This window comes from Mauremys mutica, chromosome 3 (assembly GCF_020497125.1).
Source record: "Mauremys mutica isolate MM-2020 ecotype Southern chromosome 3, ASM2049712v1, whole genome shotgun sequence".
Classification (NCBI taxonomy): Eukaryota; Metazoa; Chordata; order Testudines; family Geoemydidae; genus Mauremys; species Mauremys mutica.
In genome coordinates, this window is record NC_059074.1 from 27,884,443 (window position 1) to 27,903,947 (window position 19,505).

The 19,505-nt window shown below is 40.4% G+C and overlaps 1 protein-coding gene across 1 annotated transcript in view; it reads right to left on the reverse strand.

Moving 5' to 3' along the window:
• Nucleotides 1–19,505, reverse strand: part of DDX1 (DEAD-box helicase 1) — a 42,071-nt gene that overhangs the window by 16,776 nt on the left and 5,790 nt on the right. Inside the window, exons 4-16 of the mRNA XM_045011254.1 lie at nucleotides 18,466–18,495; nucleotides 17,532–17,628; nucleotides 16,661–16,708; nucleotides 14,679–14,762; nucleotides 14,253–14,336; nucleotides 13,684–13,760; nucleotides 10,272–10,344; nucleotides 10,090–10,166; nucleotides 8,788–8,902; nucleotides 8,005–8,143; nucleotides 4,178–4,238; nucleotides 1,371–1,469; nucleotides 216–305 (exon numbers count right to left, since the gene is read on the reverse strand). Coding sequence (XP_044867189.1) covers nucleotides 216–305; nucleotides 1,371–1,469; nucleotides 4,178–4,238; nucleotides 8,005–8,143; nucleotides 8,788–8,902; nucleotides 10,090–10,166; nucleotides 10,272–10,344; nucleotides 13,684–13,760; nucleotides 14,253–14,336; nucleotides 14,679–14,762; nucleotides 16,661–16,708; nucleotides 17,532–17,628; nucleotides 18,466–18,495 — 1,074 coding nt within the window. The remainder of the gene's footprint in view (nucleotides 1–215; nucleotides 306–1,370; nucleotides 1,470–4,177; nucleotides 4,239–8,004; nucleotides 8,144–8,787; nucleotides 8,903–10,089; nucleotides 10,167–10,271; nucleotides 10,345–13,683; nucleotides 13,761–14,252; nucleotides 14,337–14,678; nucleotides 14,763–16,660; nucleotides 16,709–17,531; nucleotides 17,629–18,465; nucleotides 18,496–19,505) is intronic.

Consider the following 19,505-nt stretch of genomic DNA (forward strand, 5'->3'; position numbering starts at 1 on the left):
TATATCACAGGCTATTAAGCTATACCCAGGTACCCCTGTGTTCAGCCCAAAAACTTGCTAACAAAACACTGAAACAAATAAAAAAGAGAAAGTGAACAGAAAAGTATTAACTACCCCATAAAAGAAAAAAGTGCATCACACTGATACAAGCTGTTGAACATAACAGTTTAACGTGTTAAAAATGATTGCTGATTACAATAAAGAGAGCATTATACCTGCAGTCTTTTTCCATCTGAAGTTATCTGAGGAATCTGACCATGGATTCTGTTTATGAAGTCTGAATAACCTTGGAGAAGGAGGCCATCCTACATTGGGTATCAAAAAAAAGAGAAGCTACACCACCTTTTGTTAATCTACTCAATTAGACAAATATTAGGTTATAGACTTTGATGCTCTTTTTAAAAAAAAAACAAAAATCCTCGTCTGGCTAGATGGGCTAGTCTGGCTGGGAAAGCATTACCAAAAGGGAAAAATCCTAAAACTCCAATTTATTTAAACTGGATCCTGAATAAAATGAAAGTGGGTGGACGAAAACAAACCCTCCAGACCAGCTGCTGCACTTTAAAGTTTACTCTACTTAAATAAACTGAACTAGAAAACCTGAAATAGCACCACTGTAGCTTTTTGAGTAGAGCAGAAGTTCAGAATAGCCCACACAATTCCAAAAGCTGAATTAAAAAAAAACAACAGGTTTTGGGGAAGAAAATAAGTCAACAAGTAGGAAAAACTAGTTTATTTTAATCAATACCTAAAACCCACCGCAAAAAAAACCCAAATTAGTGTCCAAGCTAGATTTAGAAGATGAACTAAAGTCATAAGTGCGACGGTTGTGACTGCGGTTGTATAAACTCAGCCTAGGTAGTATTTTCAAAGTTAGTAAATTAGGTATTTTTCCATAGTACTTTTTTGGTATTTGGCATTAAATTATATTACAACATCAAATTTTGTGATACCAGCTTCTACCCAAGGGCTTTGTACATTCAAAATTCTGCCTTTGAGGCTGCTACTTCCATGCAAGATTCCTCTGTTACAAGGTGAAATGACTTTTTTTCTTTAGAGTAGCCATTTAAGTTTTTCTGAAGGTGAAGCTTTTTGAAAGCCTTGTGACCACTCATAGTCTCCCTATTTCAGGGAGACGACTAACTCAGTCCACACCTTGGATGCAATGCAAGTGCAGGAATTGAGCATGCTGCATTTACAAAACACTAACTAGGATAACAAACCCTGAAACACAAGGATATTGAACTGTCACTAATGCATTTAAATACATAATTGCTTTAACTCTAGGGCAATGAAAACTTCAACTAACAGTAAATCAAATTGCCAAAGTTTTGTTCTTACAAACAATATTAGTTATTTTCTTTACTTACAGCTTCATCAAGAACCAGGAATCTAACTTGAGATAAGCTAAGCTTTCCAGTTGACACCAAATCATCCAATCTTCCAGGGGTTCCCACAACGATGTCCACCTATGAAATATAAAACAGTTTTTAAGTACATTTAGCAAGTCAAAATTTAACATGAACACTAAATTTAGGAAATTGCATGCAGAGCCAAGTGTCGTGATTAATTAAAGTAGCACAACCCTTTCCACTAAAAGACCCAGTTTTCAGTTGCTTATAAAACTTTGCCAACCTTTAATAGTATCAGCTGAAATTTGTCATTCCCACTATCATGTTCCAAAGATATTCAGTGTGAACCAATCAGCTACAATGGTTTAGCTGTTTCAGACAACAAGGTTGATGAAAGTAAGTGGTACTGCCCACATTTAACAATCCCCCTTCCCCACCACCACAAACTTCCAGTCATCTAATTGAAAAGCTCCAAGTCCTCTACCCATTGATGCAGAGATTTGATATTTTGCAAGGGCGAGGGAGGAGAATCACCTTTGTGGTCAGTGAGGTGATTTTTGCCATTCCTCTAAAAATATATAGCTAACGTTTGGCCAAGCCAAAAAACAAAACCCCCTTAGAACCCCGCCCCACCTCAGTTAACACATGCTTTGTAGAGACTTGTTAGAGCTTGGCAGCTAACTTCACTGAAGATTCATCTACACACCAAAATGCTCCTATAGACACCAGTCAGACATACTGTATCCATGCTATCCATGGATAGCTGAACATACTTCATCCAAGCAGGGCTTTCCTTACAATTGCTCCTTGCATCAGCTGGTGCTATTTGGGGCTCAGGAACTGAAAGCAGGGAAACCATTTCTATTGTGCTCTCAATGATAGTGCACAGGCAGCAAGGAAAAGGAGGAGAAAGCACCTGTTTGAATGCTGATGAGTGTAATATGGGGGAATGGGGCTTGGACAGGAGTTGAGGGGATGTGGAGCCAGATGATAGCACTAAGACAGAATGCTCTATAGCCAATAGAGCACACTCCCCTAGAGCCTGAAATTGAACCCAAGAATGTTCAGTCTCTACACTCCTCTGTCAGCAAGTACCTGTGAAACCCATTCATAAAATATACATTGCATCCCCCTCTAGGGGCTGATCTACACTAGAGGATAACAGTCTACTTCTGCTACCAGTTCCTCCATTTGCTTAAGCGGAGAAGGTCTGCTGTGGCCTCTAAGGGTTCAAACCCTTTTTTTTTTTTTCTCCTCTCTCTCTCTTCAGGTGGATTTTAAACAAACTGAAAAAATGGAATTTCTATTAATATAAAGGTTGCAAAGTCAAGTACCCAAATGCCAGGAAAAGCCAGCATTCAGGCTGCCTGTGCAACCGTATTTGCCCCCCTGGTATGTATGCATTATATGATTACACACTATTTTTTCCACAGGACCCTAGCCTTGTTTAGTGAGCAGGATGGGTGGTGTTCAGGGGATGAATCAGGGTGGAGTAATGAATGAGGCTGTTATCTCTAGGCACAAAGCCAAATGTACTCTAATGCATTTTACAGATACATATGGGATTTGTCCCCCCACCCGCAAAAATCAAGAATTGCAGTCACTTCTGGGGTCAACCAGTAGCAGGTTGGCACAGACACACTAAACAAAAGCTTAAGACTGAAAATGAATAATAGACTGCAGGGAACATATAGGCAAACAAAATGTTAGACATTTATCTATTAGTATGCACCGGAGAGAGGATTCTAATTTGCAAATCTCTTATGTTTGAAGAGATGAAAACGACAGTTTCCACTAAACGTATAAAGCAGGTAGAGCATAGTAAAGATTAAAATATCTTTAGGATACCAATAACGACAGTGCTATAGGACTGTTAATTACTGTATGTGCTTAGGACCTTGTTTTTTTACAACTCATCTGAAAGATGGTACCTTAAACACTGTGCTACTGAATACCATGCTGGGGCGCAGGTTCTGATCCAAGTCAGAAAGAAAATAATCATTTCCTTCAGTGCCTGTATTTTCCCTAAATGTATCCCTGACAAGAAGGATGACACTTAACTTAGGAGACCTGACAGGATTAAGGCTGGAGGTGATACGATTCTATCTTGGTCTATGAATTACCTTACTGATCAATGCACCAGCTTTTCTTACAGAACATAAAGGTTTGTATTCTCTCCCACCCGCCAGGCTTAATACTGCAGTTTCCAGACACCGAATTAAGGCTCTAACTTTTCAGGCCCATGTGTCTCAATGCCCAAAGCAAAATGCTATTTAGTGTTACAGTAAGCCAGCATTACCATGGCCTACATAGGTAGTACAACAACAGCAGCATGACAGCAAAGCTTATCTAATGAAACCTTTCCTCACATGTCCTTCTTATTTCCCCTGTTTTGGAGGAGGAGGAGGAGAAAATGACAAATTAGGATTGTTTTTGTGAAAACACAATAGATGCAGTTTCCAAACTAATCTAGAGAAAGAATGCAATTCCTGAAAAGTAGTACACACATTTAGATATTGGGTACACAGCTACAACTATGAATTTTCTTAGGATTTTAGAGAAAAAGAGCTTTTCAGAACTGAATGACCAAAGTTAACAGGCTTACTACAAATTAAAAGCTATTTGCCTTACCTGGCTTAATTTGATCAATTTCTCTGTCTGAAGGGACATAAACACTAGAATACCACAGTAGTTGGACAACATACCACTCATTTCATTTGATCAGATGTACAGAAGCTATACGGAGTGCAACATTGTCAGGGAATTTGGGCTGTGGAACACCACAACTATAAAAATTTTCAGTTAGTGATAAGAACACAACTTACACCGTTTTCCAGAATGGAAAGCTGATCTCTTGCAGCAACACCACCAATAATTAGGAGCTCCCTAAAATAGAAAAGAAAAGAAACAAACCAAGTTTTTGAAATGTTTATATTTGTATGTTATAGACATCTTATTCTCCAGCCTGTAGACCTTTGCATATACAAAAGAGTAATCAACCAGCTGGCCTGGTATTCTGTACACCATTATCTAGACATACTTCACGCTAGAGAACTGTGTTTAAGGAGATTACAGAGCTCCTCTTCACCTCTGTGTGAGCTTGAAAGCTTGTCTCTCTCACCAACAGAAGTTGGTCCAATAAAAAGATATTACCTTACCTACCTTGCCTCTCTAATATCCTGGGACCAAGACAGCTGTAACACTGCATACATTGAAAGAGATTGATTGTTTAAAACAAGTTAGTATGTTTAAAACAAAGCATCAAGAAAAATAGCAGCACTGGACAAAATTGTGGCCTACAATACACATATTTAAGACCAGAATGTGAATCATTTTGTTGAATTCCAGGAGCATGAATTTCAAACAGTAGCAAAAATGTTGGGGGAAAAAAATGTGAAATTACAAGAGAGAGATGTACAAGATTAAATGTACACTATATAACTTTTTATAGCATGTTAAACTATGTTCTCAGAAGTTAGGAAACAAATGCATCATTATGAATGCAGTGAGCTATACATACTAATCAAATCTTATAGCTCTACATTTAAAAAGAAAGAACTTAATTGTAGTCTTGAGATTTCTAATGTTTCTTCATCATTTGATCAAAATATTTTGTAGGTAAAAAACTACTTAAAACCACAACACCAGCACAATGAGCATCCACATACAAACCAAGAGACTTTGCTCTGGTCCCACTAGAGCAAAAGAAACATAGGTCTATTGTACTAGTTCATGTGTAATGGTACTATAACAACCTGCGAAAGCAAAACAAGGAGAGCTAATAATTGATGGCATTAAAAAGGCTGAGGTACTTAATGCCTACTTTGCTTTAGGCCTTGGCCACACTGGCGCTTTACAACGCTGCAACTTTCTCGCTCAGGGGTGTGAAAAAACACCCCCCTGAGCGCAGCAAGTTACAGCGCTGTAAAGCGCCAGTGTAAACAGCGCCCCGGTGCTGGGAGCGCGGCTCCCAGTGCTGTAAGCTACTCCCCGCGGGGAGGTGGAGTACGTGCAGCGCTGGGAGAGCTCTCTCCCGGCGCTGCGACCCCACACACACTTCAAAGCGCTGCTGTGGGAGCGCCCTCGCGGCAGCACTGTACACTTGCAAGTGTAGCCATACCCTTAGTCTGCAGTGAGAAGAAGTATGAACACAGCTCTTAGCGATAGTCTCTAAGGCCTGGTCTACACTACGCGTTTAAACCGAATTTAGCAGTGTTAAACCGATTTAACTCTGCACCCGTCCACACAACGAGGCCCTTTATATCGATATAAAGGGCTCTTTAAACCGATTTCTGTACTCCTCCCCGACGAGAGGAGTAGCGCTGAAATCAGTATTGCCATGTCGGATTAGGGTTAGTGTGGCCGCAAATCGACGGTATTGGCCTCCAGGCGGTATCCCACAGTGCACCAATGTGACCGCTCTGGAAAGCGATCTGAACTTGGATGCACTGGTCAGGTAGACAGGGAAAGCCCCGTGAACTTTTGAATTTCATTTCCTGTTTGCCCAGCATGGAGCTCTGATTAGCACGGGTGGCGATGCAGTCCCAAATCCGAAAAGAGCTCCAGCATGGACCGTACAGGAGATACTGGATCTGATCGTTGTATGGGGAGACAAATCTGTTCTATCAGAGCTCCGTTACAGAAGACGAAATGACAAAAAGCCTTTGAAAAAATCTCCTGGCTATGATAGACAGAGTCCACAGCAGGGACTCAGCGTAGCGCTGCGTGACAAGCGTAACGGAAAGCCAAAGAATCAAATGGACGCTCATGGAGGGAGGGAGGGGGTACTGAGGACTCCAGCTATCCCACAGTCCCTGCAGTCTCCGAAAAGCATTTGCATTCTTGGCTGAGCTCCCAGTGCCTGAAGGGTCAAAAACATTTTCCCGGGTGTTTCAGGGTATACGTCGTCAATTTACACTCCCCCCACCCCCCCAAAGAAAAGGGAAAAAAACGTTTCTCGTCTTTTTTCAATGTCACCCTATGTCTACTGCATGCTGCTGGTAGACGGGGTGCTGCAGCGCTGAACACCAGCATCCCCTTCCCAGTGGCAGACGGTACAATATGACTACTATCCATCGTTGTCATCAGCCCGTGAGTGCTCCTGGCTGGCCTTGGTGAGGTCAGCCGGGAGCGCCTGGGTAAAAATGGGAATGACTCCCGGTCATTCCCGGCAGATAGTACAGAATGGCTGGTAACCGTCTTCATCATAGCAACTGGAGGCTGAGCTCCATCAGCCCCTCTCCCCCACCCTTTCATGTCTAAAGAAAAGATTCTGTACTGCCTAGACTATCATAGCAGCTGGAGGCTTCCTCCCCCTCATTTTATCTCACTAAAAGTCAGCGTTTCTTATTCCTACATTCGTTATTACTTCATCACACAAATGGGGGGACACTGCCACGGTAACCCAGGAGGGTTGGGGGAGAAGGGAAGCAATGGGGGGGTGGTTGCAGGGGCACCCTCTAGAATGGCATGCAGCTCATCATTTCTGCAGGATCTCTGGGGCTCTGACATGGAGTGGCTGTGCTTTCTGGTTCTCTAGTACACTTGCCCCATATTCTAGGCTGGACTGACTATTTTTAGACAAAACAAAGAAGGGAATGACCCGGGGAGTCATTCCCATTTTTGTCCATGCGCCCCCGGCTGACCTCAGCGAGGCCAGCCAGGAGCACCCATGACAGCAGCAGACGGTACAGAATGATAACCGTCATCTCATCGCCAATTTACAATGGCATGGCTGACGGTGCAATAGGGATGGTAACCGTCTCTGCTACCTTGCAAAGGCAAATGAATGCTGCTGTGTAGCACTGCAGTACCGCATCTGTCAGCAGCATCCAGTACACATATGGTGACAGTGACAAAAGGCAAAACAGGCTCCATGGTTGCCATGCTATGGCGTCTGCCAGGGCAATCCAGGGAAAAAGGGCGCGAAATGATTGTCTGCTGTTGCTTTCACGGAGGAAGGATTGAGTGACGACATTTACCCAGAATCACCCGTGACACTGTTTTTGCATTGGGATCTCAACCCAGAATTCCAATGGGCGGGGGAGACTGCAGGAACTATGGGATAGCTACGGGATAGCTACCCACAGTGCAACGCTCCGGAAATCGAGGCTAGCCTCGGTACATGGACGCACACCGCCGAATTAATGTGCTTAGTGTGGCCGCTTGCACTCGACTTTATACAATCTGTTTTACAAAACCGGTTTATGTAAATTCGGAATAATCCCGTAGTGTAGACATACCCTAAGTATACTTGGTCCTGCCTCAGAGCAGGAAGTTGGACTTGACCTTGAGGTCCTTTCTAGCCCTAAAGTTCTATGATACTGTGATTACTTGTTTTCTTTCTTCCATTTTTCAAACTTAAGGGAGCATTAGATATACATTTGACAACCTGAAGTAAAACCCCAAACACACACCACATCAGGTAGAGATGGCCTAAACAAATATCAACTGTTTGATAATCTAGCCTTGATGCTGCAACTTGCCCCCTAATTTCCTCTCTACAATCTGCACCAGTCTCCATCTGCTTCATCTGGGGTGCACATGAATCTTAAGGCTGACCCGAAACCATATAACCTATGACATCATCCATACAGGCCAAAAGTAACTGGAATGTTACCTGGACTGCAGATAACATTGGAAGAGATGTTACCTTAATTTAGGATTATCAACGTATTTTTTGAATTGTTTTACGTTGTTCAAAGTTTGTTCTGCTAACTCTCTGGATGGTTCCACAATTAATGCTTTTGGAGCATTAGGAAGGTTCTTTGTTTGAGACACTTGTGCATTTCCTAGAGAAGAAAAGATTTGCAATTGAGAGAAAGTTAAATTTCGCATCTTTAAATTCATTATTAGAAATAATTTTCCAGACTTCCCCAGTTTAAAAAAAAAAAAAATCTTGAGAATGCACCTTTTAAAGGAGTTATTTACTCCATTAAAACAAAAATCATTGCTATGGCAAACAACTTTACTCATTTGCGGCTAGTTGAGTTCACCTCCAGATGTACATTTTGAACTGAAAAAAGTGTAACTGCCCACTCAAAAACAAATTAGGCCCAGACTAGTGTTCATATTACTCATACAGCATGAGCCATTCACTGCTCATCCTTTAATGGAAAACTGCTAATTCTTGAAGTGGGTGTCCTTTTATAATTAAGTTGAATTCCTGTAAATTAGAAGTTGGATATGCATAGACTAAATAGCTAAAAATGCCAACTTCACATTAAGTATTAGACGATACAGAGTTAAGACTAAGGATGAGATTTGCAAAAGTGTTCTATGTTAACCTAATTCTGCTCCAACTGAAGTCAATGGTCAAGCATCAAGTGTCTTTAATTGGCACAATTAGGCCAATTCAAAGCCCTTCTGAAAAATCCCATTTAGTCTCCTGCCTATCAGTGAGGAATTCTAATATTAATCCCACCCCAAAACATACCTGTGTGCTGTGATTTCAGAACATTTCCATCAGGAGCTTTGCAAAGAGCAATAAATCCATCCTTTGGTGGAAACTTAAAGTCTTCTTCACCGAAATTGAATTTCAATTCAGCATTCTGAAATAAATAAATAAGTTTCACAAAACATTTCAGACATTGATTCTAGATATATACACCATCTTTATTAACACTTCCATAAAAATTTTCTGTGGGAATCAGCAATAAGCTTATAGTAACATAGTAAAGCTTTTTCGTCTTTTAAAAACATGTCTCCTCAAAAGTGAGTTGTAAACAAAGTTGAACATAAATTATCTGATGGATCGTTTGGATTCATTTGTTTACTTCCTGCTCTTACTTGTGGGGTGTTTAAGATATTGGTTCTCTTCTGAATCAATGTCTCCAATTTTAAAACTATGATTTAGGCCCCCCGTGAACTTCAATATTTTAGCCAGACCCGACTCATCGAGTAGTACTGCATCAATAGATTAAAGATATGATTCAGTCTTTGCCCTAAAAAGTTCCACTGAAGGGACTTCATACATTAGACAGGCATTGTATAAGTGCTTTCAATTATTATAAAACTTATTTAATAAGTCAGTAGAGAATGCTAGACTAATGCACTGTTGTAACATTAGGGTTGAGAATTTAAAAGGAAAGAGTTAAGGTTCTTCGCAAAATTTTCTCACCCACATTATACACTAGCATTTCTGGCTATTCTTTTAACTGTTAACTTACTGAATTGTGTTAGAGAGTGGGTGAACAAGACAGTAGTGCTGAGACAATTAAACGTTTAAACTTTAACATTGCAAAAAAATGCAAACTTATACTAATTTGTTTACTGAATCTGAGGAAAGTCAAAACCCTAACCCTTCCACCCAGTACTCCATTTCCATGAGAGGAAACTTCACCAGCACATTGCTGACAGAAAAGATGCAAGGGGCGGGGTGGCCAATGAGGTAATAAATAATAATAATAGGAGATATACCAACCTCCTAGAACTGGAAGGGATCTTGAAAGGTCATCAAGTCCAGCCCCCTGCCTTCACTAGCAGGACCAATTTTTGCCCCAGATCCCTAAGTGGCCCCCTTAAGGATTGAACTCACAACCCTGGGTTTAGCAGGCCAATGCTCAAACCACTGAGCTATCCCCGCTACTAGGTGGAGATAGTAACTGAGGCAAGAATATATAAAAATCTTATGGAAAGAGTAGTTATGGAATATGATTAATATTTTATATTTAAAACTGGACTGGAACAATTCTCACATGTTTTATTTATATATATTTGTGACAGATTTGTAAGTTACCTTCAGAACACAGGCTGCAAAGAGTGCTTGGCTCTTTATATGTGGTGGGATTTCAAATGCAATGCCAAGGTCTTTCCCTGAGAACATAATACATGTAAACACAATTAGAGTGAAATGTTCAGTTAGATTGTCAAAAGGAAGAGAAAAAAAATAAAAAAATAAAATAAAAAATCAGCACTTACCAGTTTTGGAGAACTTGATCTGCCCTTTGTCTATATCCAGATAGCACCCAACTGTATCATGCATAGTGAATTCCTACAATGGAAGACAGATTGAGAACAGAACAAACTGATGAAGAGTAGTTACGTTAAAAAGAAAATAATAATAATCTTCATAGTTTCTGACCCAAACAGCTTCAAAAGCAGATACAATTTTACATTTGATTTAAAAACAAACAAAAAATCCCCGCTCTTCTCTGAACAGTGCACACTTGTCTTAAAAAGACGTGTGTTTAAACAGACAAAATTGGCATCTTAAAATACTTATTACAAGAAAGTTTGATTTCACATAATTAGTTTGTTCATAAAACCAAAAATATGTTTTGATTAGATTCAAGTCTGAGTGGAAGTGCACTAAATATGGATTAGACAAGCAATCTCAGTTTATGACAAACATGCAAGCCTACGTACATGCCAACTTATACAGACACAAACAAGAGATTGCACTTAAATATTTTTGAAAGATGTTTATGTAGCACCTCTTCAATCACCCTTGGGTTATTATAAAGTACTTCAATTTTAGTAATCAGAAATTATATTTTTTTCAACAGCTGCAAAGCATAAGCTTTGGACAGTTCACCAATAATATTAAAGATAATTATTAAAATTGGGTTTCTGCTGAGCTACCTAGATTCATATAAATTGTGTCAGAGGAATTCAGATAACTTCAGAAGTTTACATGCCTAACTACAATTTCAAAAAGGTTTGAACAGAAACAGGAAAAAGGAAAGACCAGTTTTAATGGGAAACAAACAATTCTCAACTGAACAGTTAAGGCCTGGTCTACACTAGGCGTTTAAACCGGTTTTAGGAGCGTAAAACCGATTTAACGCCACACCCGTCCACACTAAGAGGCCCTTTATATCGGTATAAAGGGCTCTTTAAACCGGTTTCTGTACTCCTCCCTAACGAGAGGAGTAGCGCTAATATCGGTATTACCATATCGGATTAGGGTTAGTGTGGCCGCAGATCAACGGTATTGGCCTCCGGGCGGTATCCCACAGTTCACCACTGACCGCTCTGGACAGCAATCTGGACTCGGATGCAGTGGCCAGGTAGACAGGAAAAGCCCCACGAACTTTTGAATATTTCCTGTTTGCCCAGCGTGGAGCTCCGATCAGCACGTGTGGTGATGCAGTTAAAAATCAAAATAAAGAAAGAGCTCCCGAATGGACGATGCGGACGTGATCGCTGTAAGGGCAGGCAAATCTGTTCTATCAGCGCTCCGTTACAGAAGACGAAATTCAAAATCATTTTTAAAAAATCTCCAGACAGATGCTATAGCAGGGACTCAGCGCACTGCTGCGTGACAAGCGTAACGGAAAGCCAAAGAATCAAATGGACGCTCATGGACTGGAGGACTCAAGCTATCCCACAGTTCCTGCAGTCTCTGAAAAGCATTTGCATTCTTGGCTGAGCTCCAAATGCTTCTAGGGTCAAAAACAGTGTCCGCGGTGGGTCAGGGCATAGCTAGGCAATTTACGCACCCCCCCACCCACCCCCAGAAGTGAAAGGGAAAACAATCCTCTCTTGACTCTTTTACATGTCACCCTATCTTTACTGAATGCTGCAGATAGACGCGATGGTGCAGCACTCAACACCAACATCCTTGCTCCCCCCACGCCATGGACGGCTGATGGTACAATATGACTGGTATCCGTCATCATCAGCCTATTGGCACATGGGGCAGTGCAAAAGGACTGGTAACCATGCTGACTAGCATCGGTAAGGTCAATCAAGGGCGCCTGGTCCTAATTTTTCGTGGTAGATGGTACAGTATGGCTGATAACCATCGTCATCATAGCAACAGGGGGCTGAGCTCCATCAGCCCCCACCCTTCATGTGTAAAGAAAAGATTCAATTGCCCCTGGACTAGCAGAGGGATGCTGGGCTCCTCTCCTCCACACTCCTTACTGTCCTGTCTGGACTATCATAGCAGCTGGAGGCTGCCTTCCACTCATATCTCACTAACAAGTCACTGTGTCTTATTCCTGCATTCTTTATTACTTCATCACACAAGTGGGGGGACAATGCTACGGTAGCCCAGGAAGGCTGGGGGAAGAACGGAATCAACAGGTGGGGTTGTTGCAGGAGCACCCCCTGTGAATAGCATACAGCTCATAATTTCTGCAGGATCTGACACAGAGCAGCTATACTCTCTGGTTCTATGATACAGTGGTTCTCTAGTACACTTGCCCATATTCTAGGCAGGACTGATTCTATTTTTAGATACTAAAAAGGAGGGATTGACTCAGGGAGTCATTCCCAATTTTGGCTTTTGCGCCCCTGGCTGATCTCAGCCAGGGGCACTTATGACAGCAGCAAATGGTGCAGTGCAAAAGGACTGGTAGCCACGATCATCTTATTACCAATTTATGGTATGGTAGATGGTACAATATGGCTGGCAACCATCTCTGCTATCATGCAAAAGCAAAAGCATGCTGCTGTGTAGCGCTGCTGAATCGCCTCTGTGAGAGGCATCTAGTACACATATGGTGACAGTCACAAAAGGCTAAACAGGCTCCATGATTGCCATGCTATGGCATCTGCCAGGGCAATCCAGGGAAAAAAAGGCACGAAATGCTTGTCTGCCGTTGCTTTCCCAGTGGAAGGAGTGACTGACGACATTTACCCAGAACCACCCGCGACAATGATTTTTGCCGCATCAGGCACTGGGATCTCAACCTGGAAATTCCAAGGGGCGGGGGAGGCTGCGGGAACTATGGGATAGCTACGGAATAGCTACCCACAGTGCAATGCTCCAGAAATCGACGCTAGCCTCGGACCGTGGACGCACACCACCGATTTAATGTGTTTAGTGTGGCCGCGCACACTCGATTTTATACAATCTGTTTTGTTAAACCGGTTTATGTAAATTCGGAATAATCCCGTAGTGTAGACGTACCCTAAGATGTAAAAGGTTTAGGTCTGACTGACTTCATTGTATTGGTATAGTGTGACAAAAAGGGTGCAGTAAGTGAAGCAATAAGGTAATGTGAAACAAATTCCTTAATTACTGCTCAATGCAATACAAGGTCCTCATTGTGGTGGTTAATACCCATAAGTAGGTCAGTTGCATAGAGGCCAGTGATGACAATAGAAAGAAAAGCCCCAGAAATAAGTCCAGGAGATGAGACTATTTTTTCACTCTATACATAGCTGTAAGTTTTAAGATGTAGGCATGTTGGTCAGTATGTTTGTGCAAACAACATAAAAATTCCAGATTTGTGCTAATTCAATGCCTGGTTTTTAAAGCAGCAAATCTATATTATACACATCGTACAGTACCTGGCTAACACAAATATTTTAATTTCTAAAACGGATGCTGTTATTTACTAGAAATAACATTTCTAGCCACTTAATGATTGAAACTTACCTCACCATAACTGTCAAACTGTTTGTTGTGTGACTTCTTTCCAGTTCCACCATAGCCAAAGCCAAATTTGTCAGTGCCTAAATTCAAGTTAAACAATATAATTATTACTGTTCAGGTTGCAGGTCACAGATCCTTTCTCACTACCATCTCAAACCATGTCAGACTCAACTGTTTGGATTGCCATCATGCAAGGGAACACCGCCTGCTCTTAAACAATTTTCATTGCCTTGGTGCACTCTCGAACACCATCTCTAAGATAGCATGCTGACTTTTTTTCAGTCTCTACTCATCTACATGTTAATAAACTATGAAAATAGAAACAGAAAATTAGAGAGTGTATCCCCTCTACAGGCAGATCTCTTCCTGCCTGCTTAGCAGTATTTGGATGAAAAGAGCTGCACATACATGGGCTTGCTCTCCCTCCAATGCAATCCCCACAATCCTCCAATGCAATGTCCCCTCTACTTGTTCTCTGGAAGACTGGAGCAGGAGATTATATGCCCTCTGTGACACCAACTCCTGTAGACCAGCTGAACTTCAGAATTTTCTATTTTATGACGAAAACTCACCCAAATCCAATGAAGCCTGCATAGTGGACCACCCAATTCTGCACAAGCCCTGGTCATGACAGGATACTTCATAATAGTATTTTCCTAAAATAAATAAATAAATCATTTAAAAAAAAAGACATACAACTTTTAAATGTCAGTTTCATCAAAGCAGTTCAGCTTGATTACTTCAAGAGGAAGACTGAAGGATTTTTTGGTAAGATAATTAGTAAAACTGAACTTGAATATGCAAAAGTACATTTCTTCTTAAGGTCTTCAATCTGTTTAAGACTATGGATCTGGGTCAATGTACATTGGCTCATAGTGACTATTCTGAACGCAACCAACTTAAACTGAGGATAGTCGACAAGGTAGAAAGTCAAAGATACTCATGTTTCAGAAACTCAAATTGTTTTCAAAATGCATATTTAATCATTGTATAGCTACCTTTAGTCACTCCTTTAGTTGCTCTGCATCCATGCCATTCCTTTACCTCTCTGCTTTGGCAACACAGACCATCTGATCCAATTGCTGAACAAGACAAAAAACAATGAACTTAAACATTTTAGAGTAGAGACAGAAACTTGATTCAGCCTTATATGAAAAACTCATGTGGAGAAATGCTATGGATAGGAGTGTATCTTAACATTGCTTTAACACTTAAATCTTCAACAAGAGTAAATTATAATTGCTGTTACAATTATGATCATCTAGTCTGACCTCTGGCATAACAGGCCAGAGAAATTCAGCCAGTAATCGCCACATTAAGTCCATAATATGCCATAGTTCAAACAGAAGTTACCTAGAAAGATATCCAAGGTATGTCTATTACACTTAAAATGCTACAGCTGTGCTGCAGCAGAGAGACTACCTTTGCCAATAGGAGGGATTTGCTTCTCAGTGTAAGTAATCCACCTCCCTCAGAGGTGGAAGTTAGGAAGAATTCTTCCATCAAACTTGTGTAGTTTACACTTCGATTATGTCAGTCTAACTATGCTGCTCAGGAGTGGGGATTGTTCACACTCCTGAGCAATGTAGTTAAACCAACTTAATTTTTTAGTGTAGACCAGGCCCTAGTCTTGACAAAAAGGATTCAAATGCTGGAGAATCCACCATACTCCTAGGCAAGTTTTATCAATGGTTAATTACTCTTGCTGTTAAAATTTTTCTCCTTATTTCTAGTCTGAATGTGTCGAGATTAATCTTCCAAGCACTGGAAGTCATTATGCTGTGCCTTTGTTTTTTTGCCAGATTAAACAGAGAAATACACTATCAGAAATCATGTACTTATAAACCTTATTGACTGATCACAGCTCCTCTTAACCTTCTCTTTGGTATAAAACAAAACAAAACGTTTTTCACCACAGGCATGATTCCAAACCCCTAAGAATTCTCGTCTTTCTTAGCTGAACCCTTGCCAGCTTTTCCAACATCATTTTTTGAAGTGTGAAAACCAGAACAGGACACAGTATGCCGGTAACGATATCCCTAATGCCATAATCAGAGAAGATATCTCCATACTCTTACTTGATATTCACCTGCTTATGCATCCAAGGATCATGTTCACTACTTATAACTCATCCATTGGATTTGCCATATGGTAGATCCAACGTGGGCAACCGTTGTACTCACATTTCATAAGCACCACCTGCCTTAAAGCCCTTTGTGCTAAACTCTGCCTCCTTGGTCTTGATAATGAACTTACTACCTTATTAAAAATTAGTTCTCAGCCATCACTGATATAAAAATTGATATACTGAAGGGATCTACGTCATCCTGATTTCAGAGGAAGATTTAACATCTTCCTTCATCATGGAAAAATCACCCTCTCAAGGATAGGCAGCCTAAACTTTTTAAACGGTTTTTATTTTATTAATACCACTCCAGGACTAGAAAGACAATATTGTATTGTTGGTCCACATTTCACAAACTATTGGATCTTCATTAGTTTCCCCTTAATATTGCTGAATTGGTATGTATATTAACAGTTTCAATTGTGTGTGTCTAAAATGAAGCACTTCAGATTAAATTATAAATTTTGAAGGTTTCCCATGCACCATATCCAACCTGCTCTTTCTGTAAATCTGTTTTTGAGAAAAAGGAGTCTATGTTACAAGTTTAAATATTAAAAGTAAAATTTGAGTAACAAAAAAAAATAAAATAAAAAATAAACCCATACAATACTCAGAAACATGCCCCACTCCATGTCCTGCAGCTGATACCAAACAGCAGTTACAGATTTTGGTCAGAACCCTGGAGCCCTTAAGCAGTCCACTGAAATCAGTAAATTATTTACACTAGTTAAAAGACCGAGGCCTGCATCTTTATTTCCAGTTACATTCAAAACCAGTGAATACCTCTATTTACAGACTGCATTTTACAATTTAATATTTGTTACTCACTCTTACAGCATTAAGACGACAACTTACCAAAAGCTGATCCTCTATCGTATGGGTTCATCTGCCATTTGTTGAGCACTATTTAAAACAAAACCACACACAACACCAATAAGGTCAGTCAGTACAGCTAGTATTAAAAATCTACAAGGTAAATATGATATTGTGGTACATGGTCTTACTGCATTTCAGGTCAGAGACTAAGTTTTTGAACTGTTAGGCCCAGATCTTACAAACCTCCTGGCTTTTTGTCATGTTTTGGTCATACAGAAAATACTCTTAAAACATAACAAGGAATTTTGAATGCTGTTGCTGTGTACGCTAAGTATTCACTTTTCAGGTATCTTGTATTGGCTAAAGTACTATTCCAGTCGGTGGTATTTTATTTATATTCCAGTGTATCTTTCAGAAACACAGCTGTAACAAGTCAAGTTTCTGATTTCATTCTGCATACACACAAATCTATTTGTGAAGAGTTTGTACACATACTAAAATAAAAAGGGATCTTGTATTTTGCAGGTTTAAGTTAGCCATTAAAAACAAATAAGTTTAAAAACAAAATTCCATGGCAATTAGGTCTACAAGTCCTTTCCACATGCATTAAGGTGGTTCAAGCAGTACCATTTTTTCCCCCCAACGCATTTGAACTGTCCCTAGTGCAACTGGAGCTCAAATCGTAATTGGAGATTGAAAACTGTTGCAACAAACACATTGTGACAGTTCCTACAAATCTCTACATTTTGTATAACATAGTATAGTTGGACTTGGTTAAATAAATGCCCAAATTCTTTTTTTTTTTAATCTGTATTTTAACTAAAACACGACTTAAGAAATAGAATGAAGTATATTCAGTTTCAACATTTCAAATGCCACAAGAATTATGTAGTTAAGTGAACAGACTTACCTGCCCCACCAGTTTTGATAGTTGTTTTCCCCTTTTTGCCTTCCTGCTGGTCCTTAAGTGTTTCATAAACAATCTGGATAACTGGGATGCTGAAAGCCTAAAAATACAGAGCTCTTTTGATACTGAAGAAATACATCAAATGTTAAGCCACAAAAAATAAATTATGCATAAAAGTCAAGTGTTATGATCTTCCAATCCTTGTGTTTAAAAAAAATCAAAGTTGTCTAGTCTAGCTGTAAACCGTTGTATTTGTTAATAGAAATGTTAAATTCTTAAGTAAACAAAACACAGCAACACACCAAGACACCTCTCACATCTGAATTGTATTAGTCTACAATAGGGTTGCCACCTTTCTAGTTGAACAAAGCTGAACACCCTAGCCCCGCCCCTTCCCCAAGGCCCTGCCCCTTTCTTAGGCCACACCCACTACATCCCTCCTCCCTTGGTGGCTCGCTCTCCCCCACCCTCCCTCACTTTCACTGGGCTGGAGCAGAGGGTTGGAGTGCAGAAGGGGGTGGGGTGAGGGCTCTACTGGGGGTTCAGGCTCCGGGATGGGGCCAGAAATGAGAAGTTAAGGGTGCCTGTCCTGGCACCACCATGGCATGGGCTCGTGAAACAGCCAGCAGGTCTGGGTCCTAAGCTGGGGGTGGGGAGGGCGTTGGGCAGGAGGCTCTACGCACCGCTCTTGCCCACAGGCACTGCTCCCCCAGCTCCCATTGGCCAGGAACCAGCCAATGGGATTGCGGAGCCAGTGCTTGGAGCAGGGGCAGCACGCAGAGCCTTAGCGCTGCAGCACTGTTGACCAGACTTTTAACGGCCCAGTTGGCAGTGCTGACTGGAGCAGCCAGGGTGCCTTTTCAACCAGGTGTTCCAGTTGAAAACTGGACTCTCACTCACTCTCGTCTACATACTCAAATTAAACCTGTTTACTTACACCAGTCTTTCCACTCCCAGTTTCTGCAGCCTGTGGGGAGGGGAAAAAAGTTTCAGAAACTACATTAAATATTGCTCCATAATAAATAATTGGTATAGTTGTAAAATTCATAGTACATTCACTTGAATTTATGTCTTCACTATTTATTTTAAGTTTCTATAGTACACATCAGTATAGGTTAAATGCTTTCCAGGTAAGTTAGATCTAGAGAGTAACATTGCCCATAGACTTTCTGCTCTTCCTTGATTATAGGTGCTGCTGACTAGTTTTTGTTTGCTTGTTTTTTTAACATACATTTTTAATGTACTGGTCTGGTTATGATGCAAGTGTTCTCAAAGAGAAGGGTCTTCAAACACATGATAAAGAAGTACTCCATAAGAAAAGATTTCCTCAGCTGCAAGTGTTTAATTGCTCCTCTCTCCACTGTAATGTACTCTGCTATGTACTATTTTTCTGCTTGTCTGACATTCAAGGTGTCTGTTTTTCCAATATTGTTGTACTGCATGCATGTAGTTTGTGAATGCTCTGTTGTCCTTTACGATGAAAGCCACTGCATGCGTGTAATGTAATATTACTGAAAGTACCCAGGAGGGACTGTGTAGATGAACGGGATGAACAACACTACTTGTGAGATAGTCTCATTTAGTTATCCAGAAATAACCGAGTATTAAAGCACTCTGAATTCTTTAGAGATGTGTGAATTTAAGCAATAACTTCAAAGCTTGATTTTAATCAATTTAAAGGTGGATGGAATGCTTATATTACAAAAAATTAAAAACCCAAGAAAACAAAATACCCAAAATAGTGGTGTATTAAAAAGACACATTTTAAGTTTATTATAATTTTATTTCTCTTTGGCTTTCTAAAATACAAGAACAAATCCTATATTCTTTGTGCCCTTTCGACAACACAAAATATGATATAAAGGATGACTCCATTATTATTTCTTTTGTTTCACCATTTCAGAGCAAGAGCTCTGAAAATATTAGTAAACTAATGCATCATTACGTCTTTAACATAAATAAGAAGTGGGCAGCAGC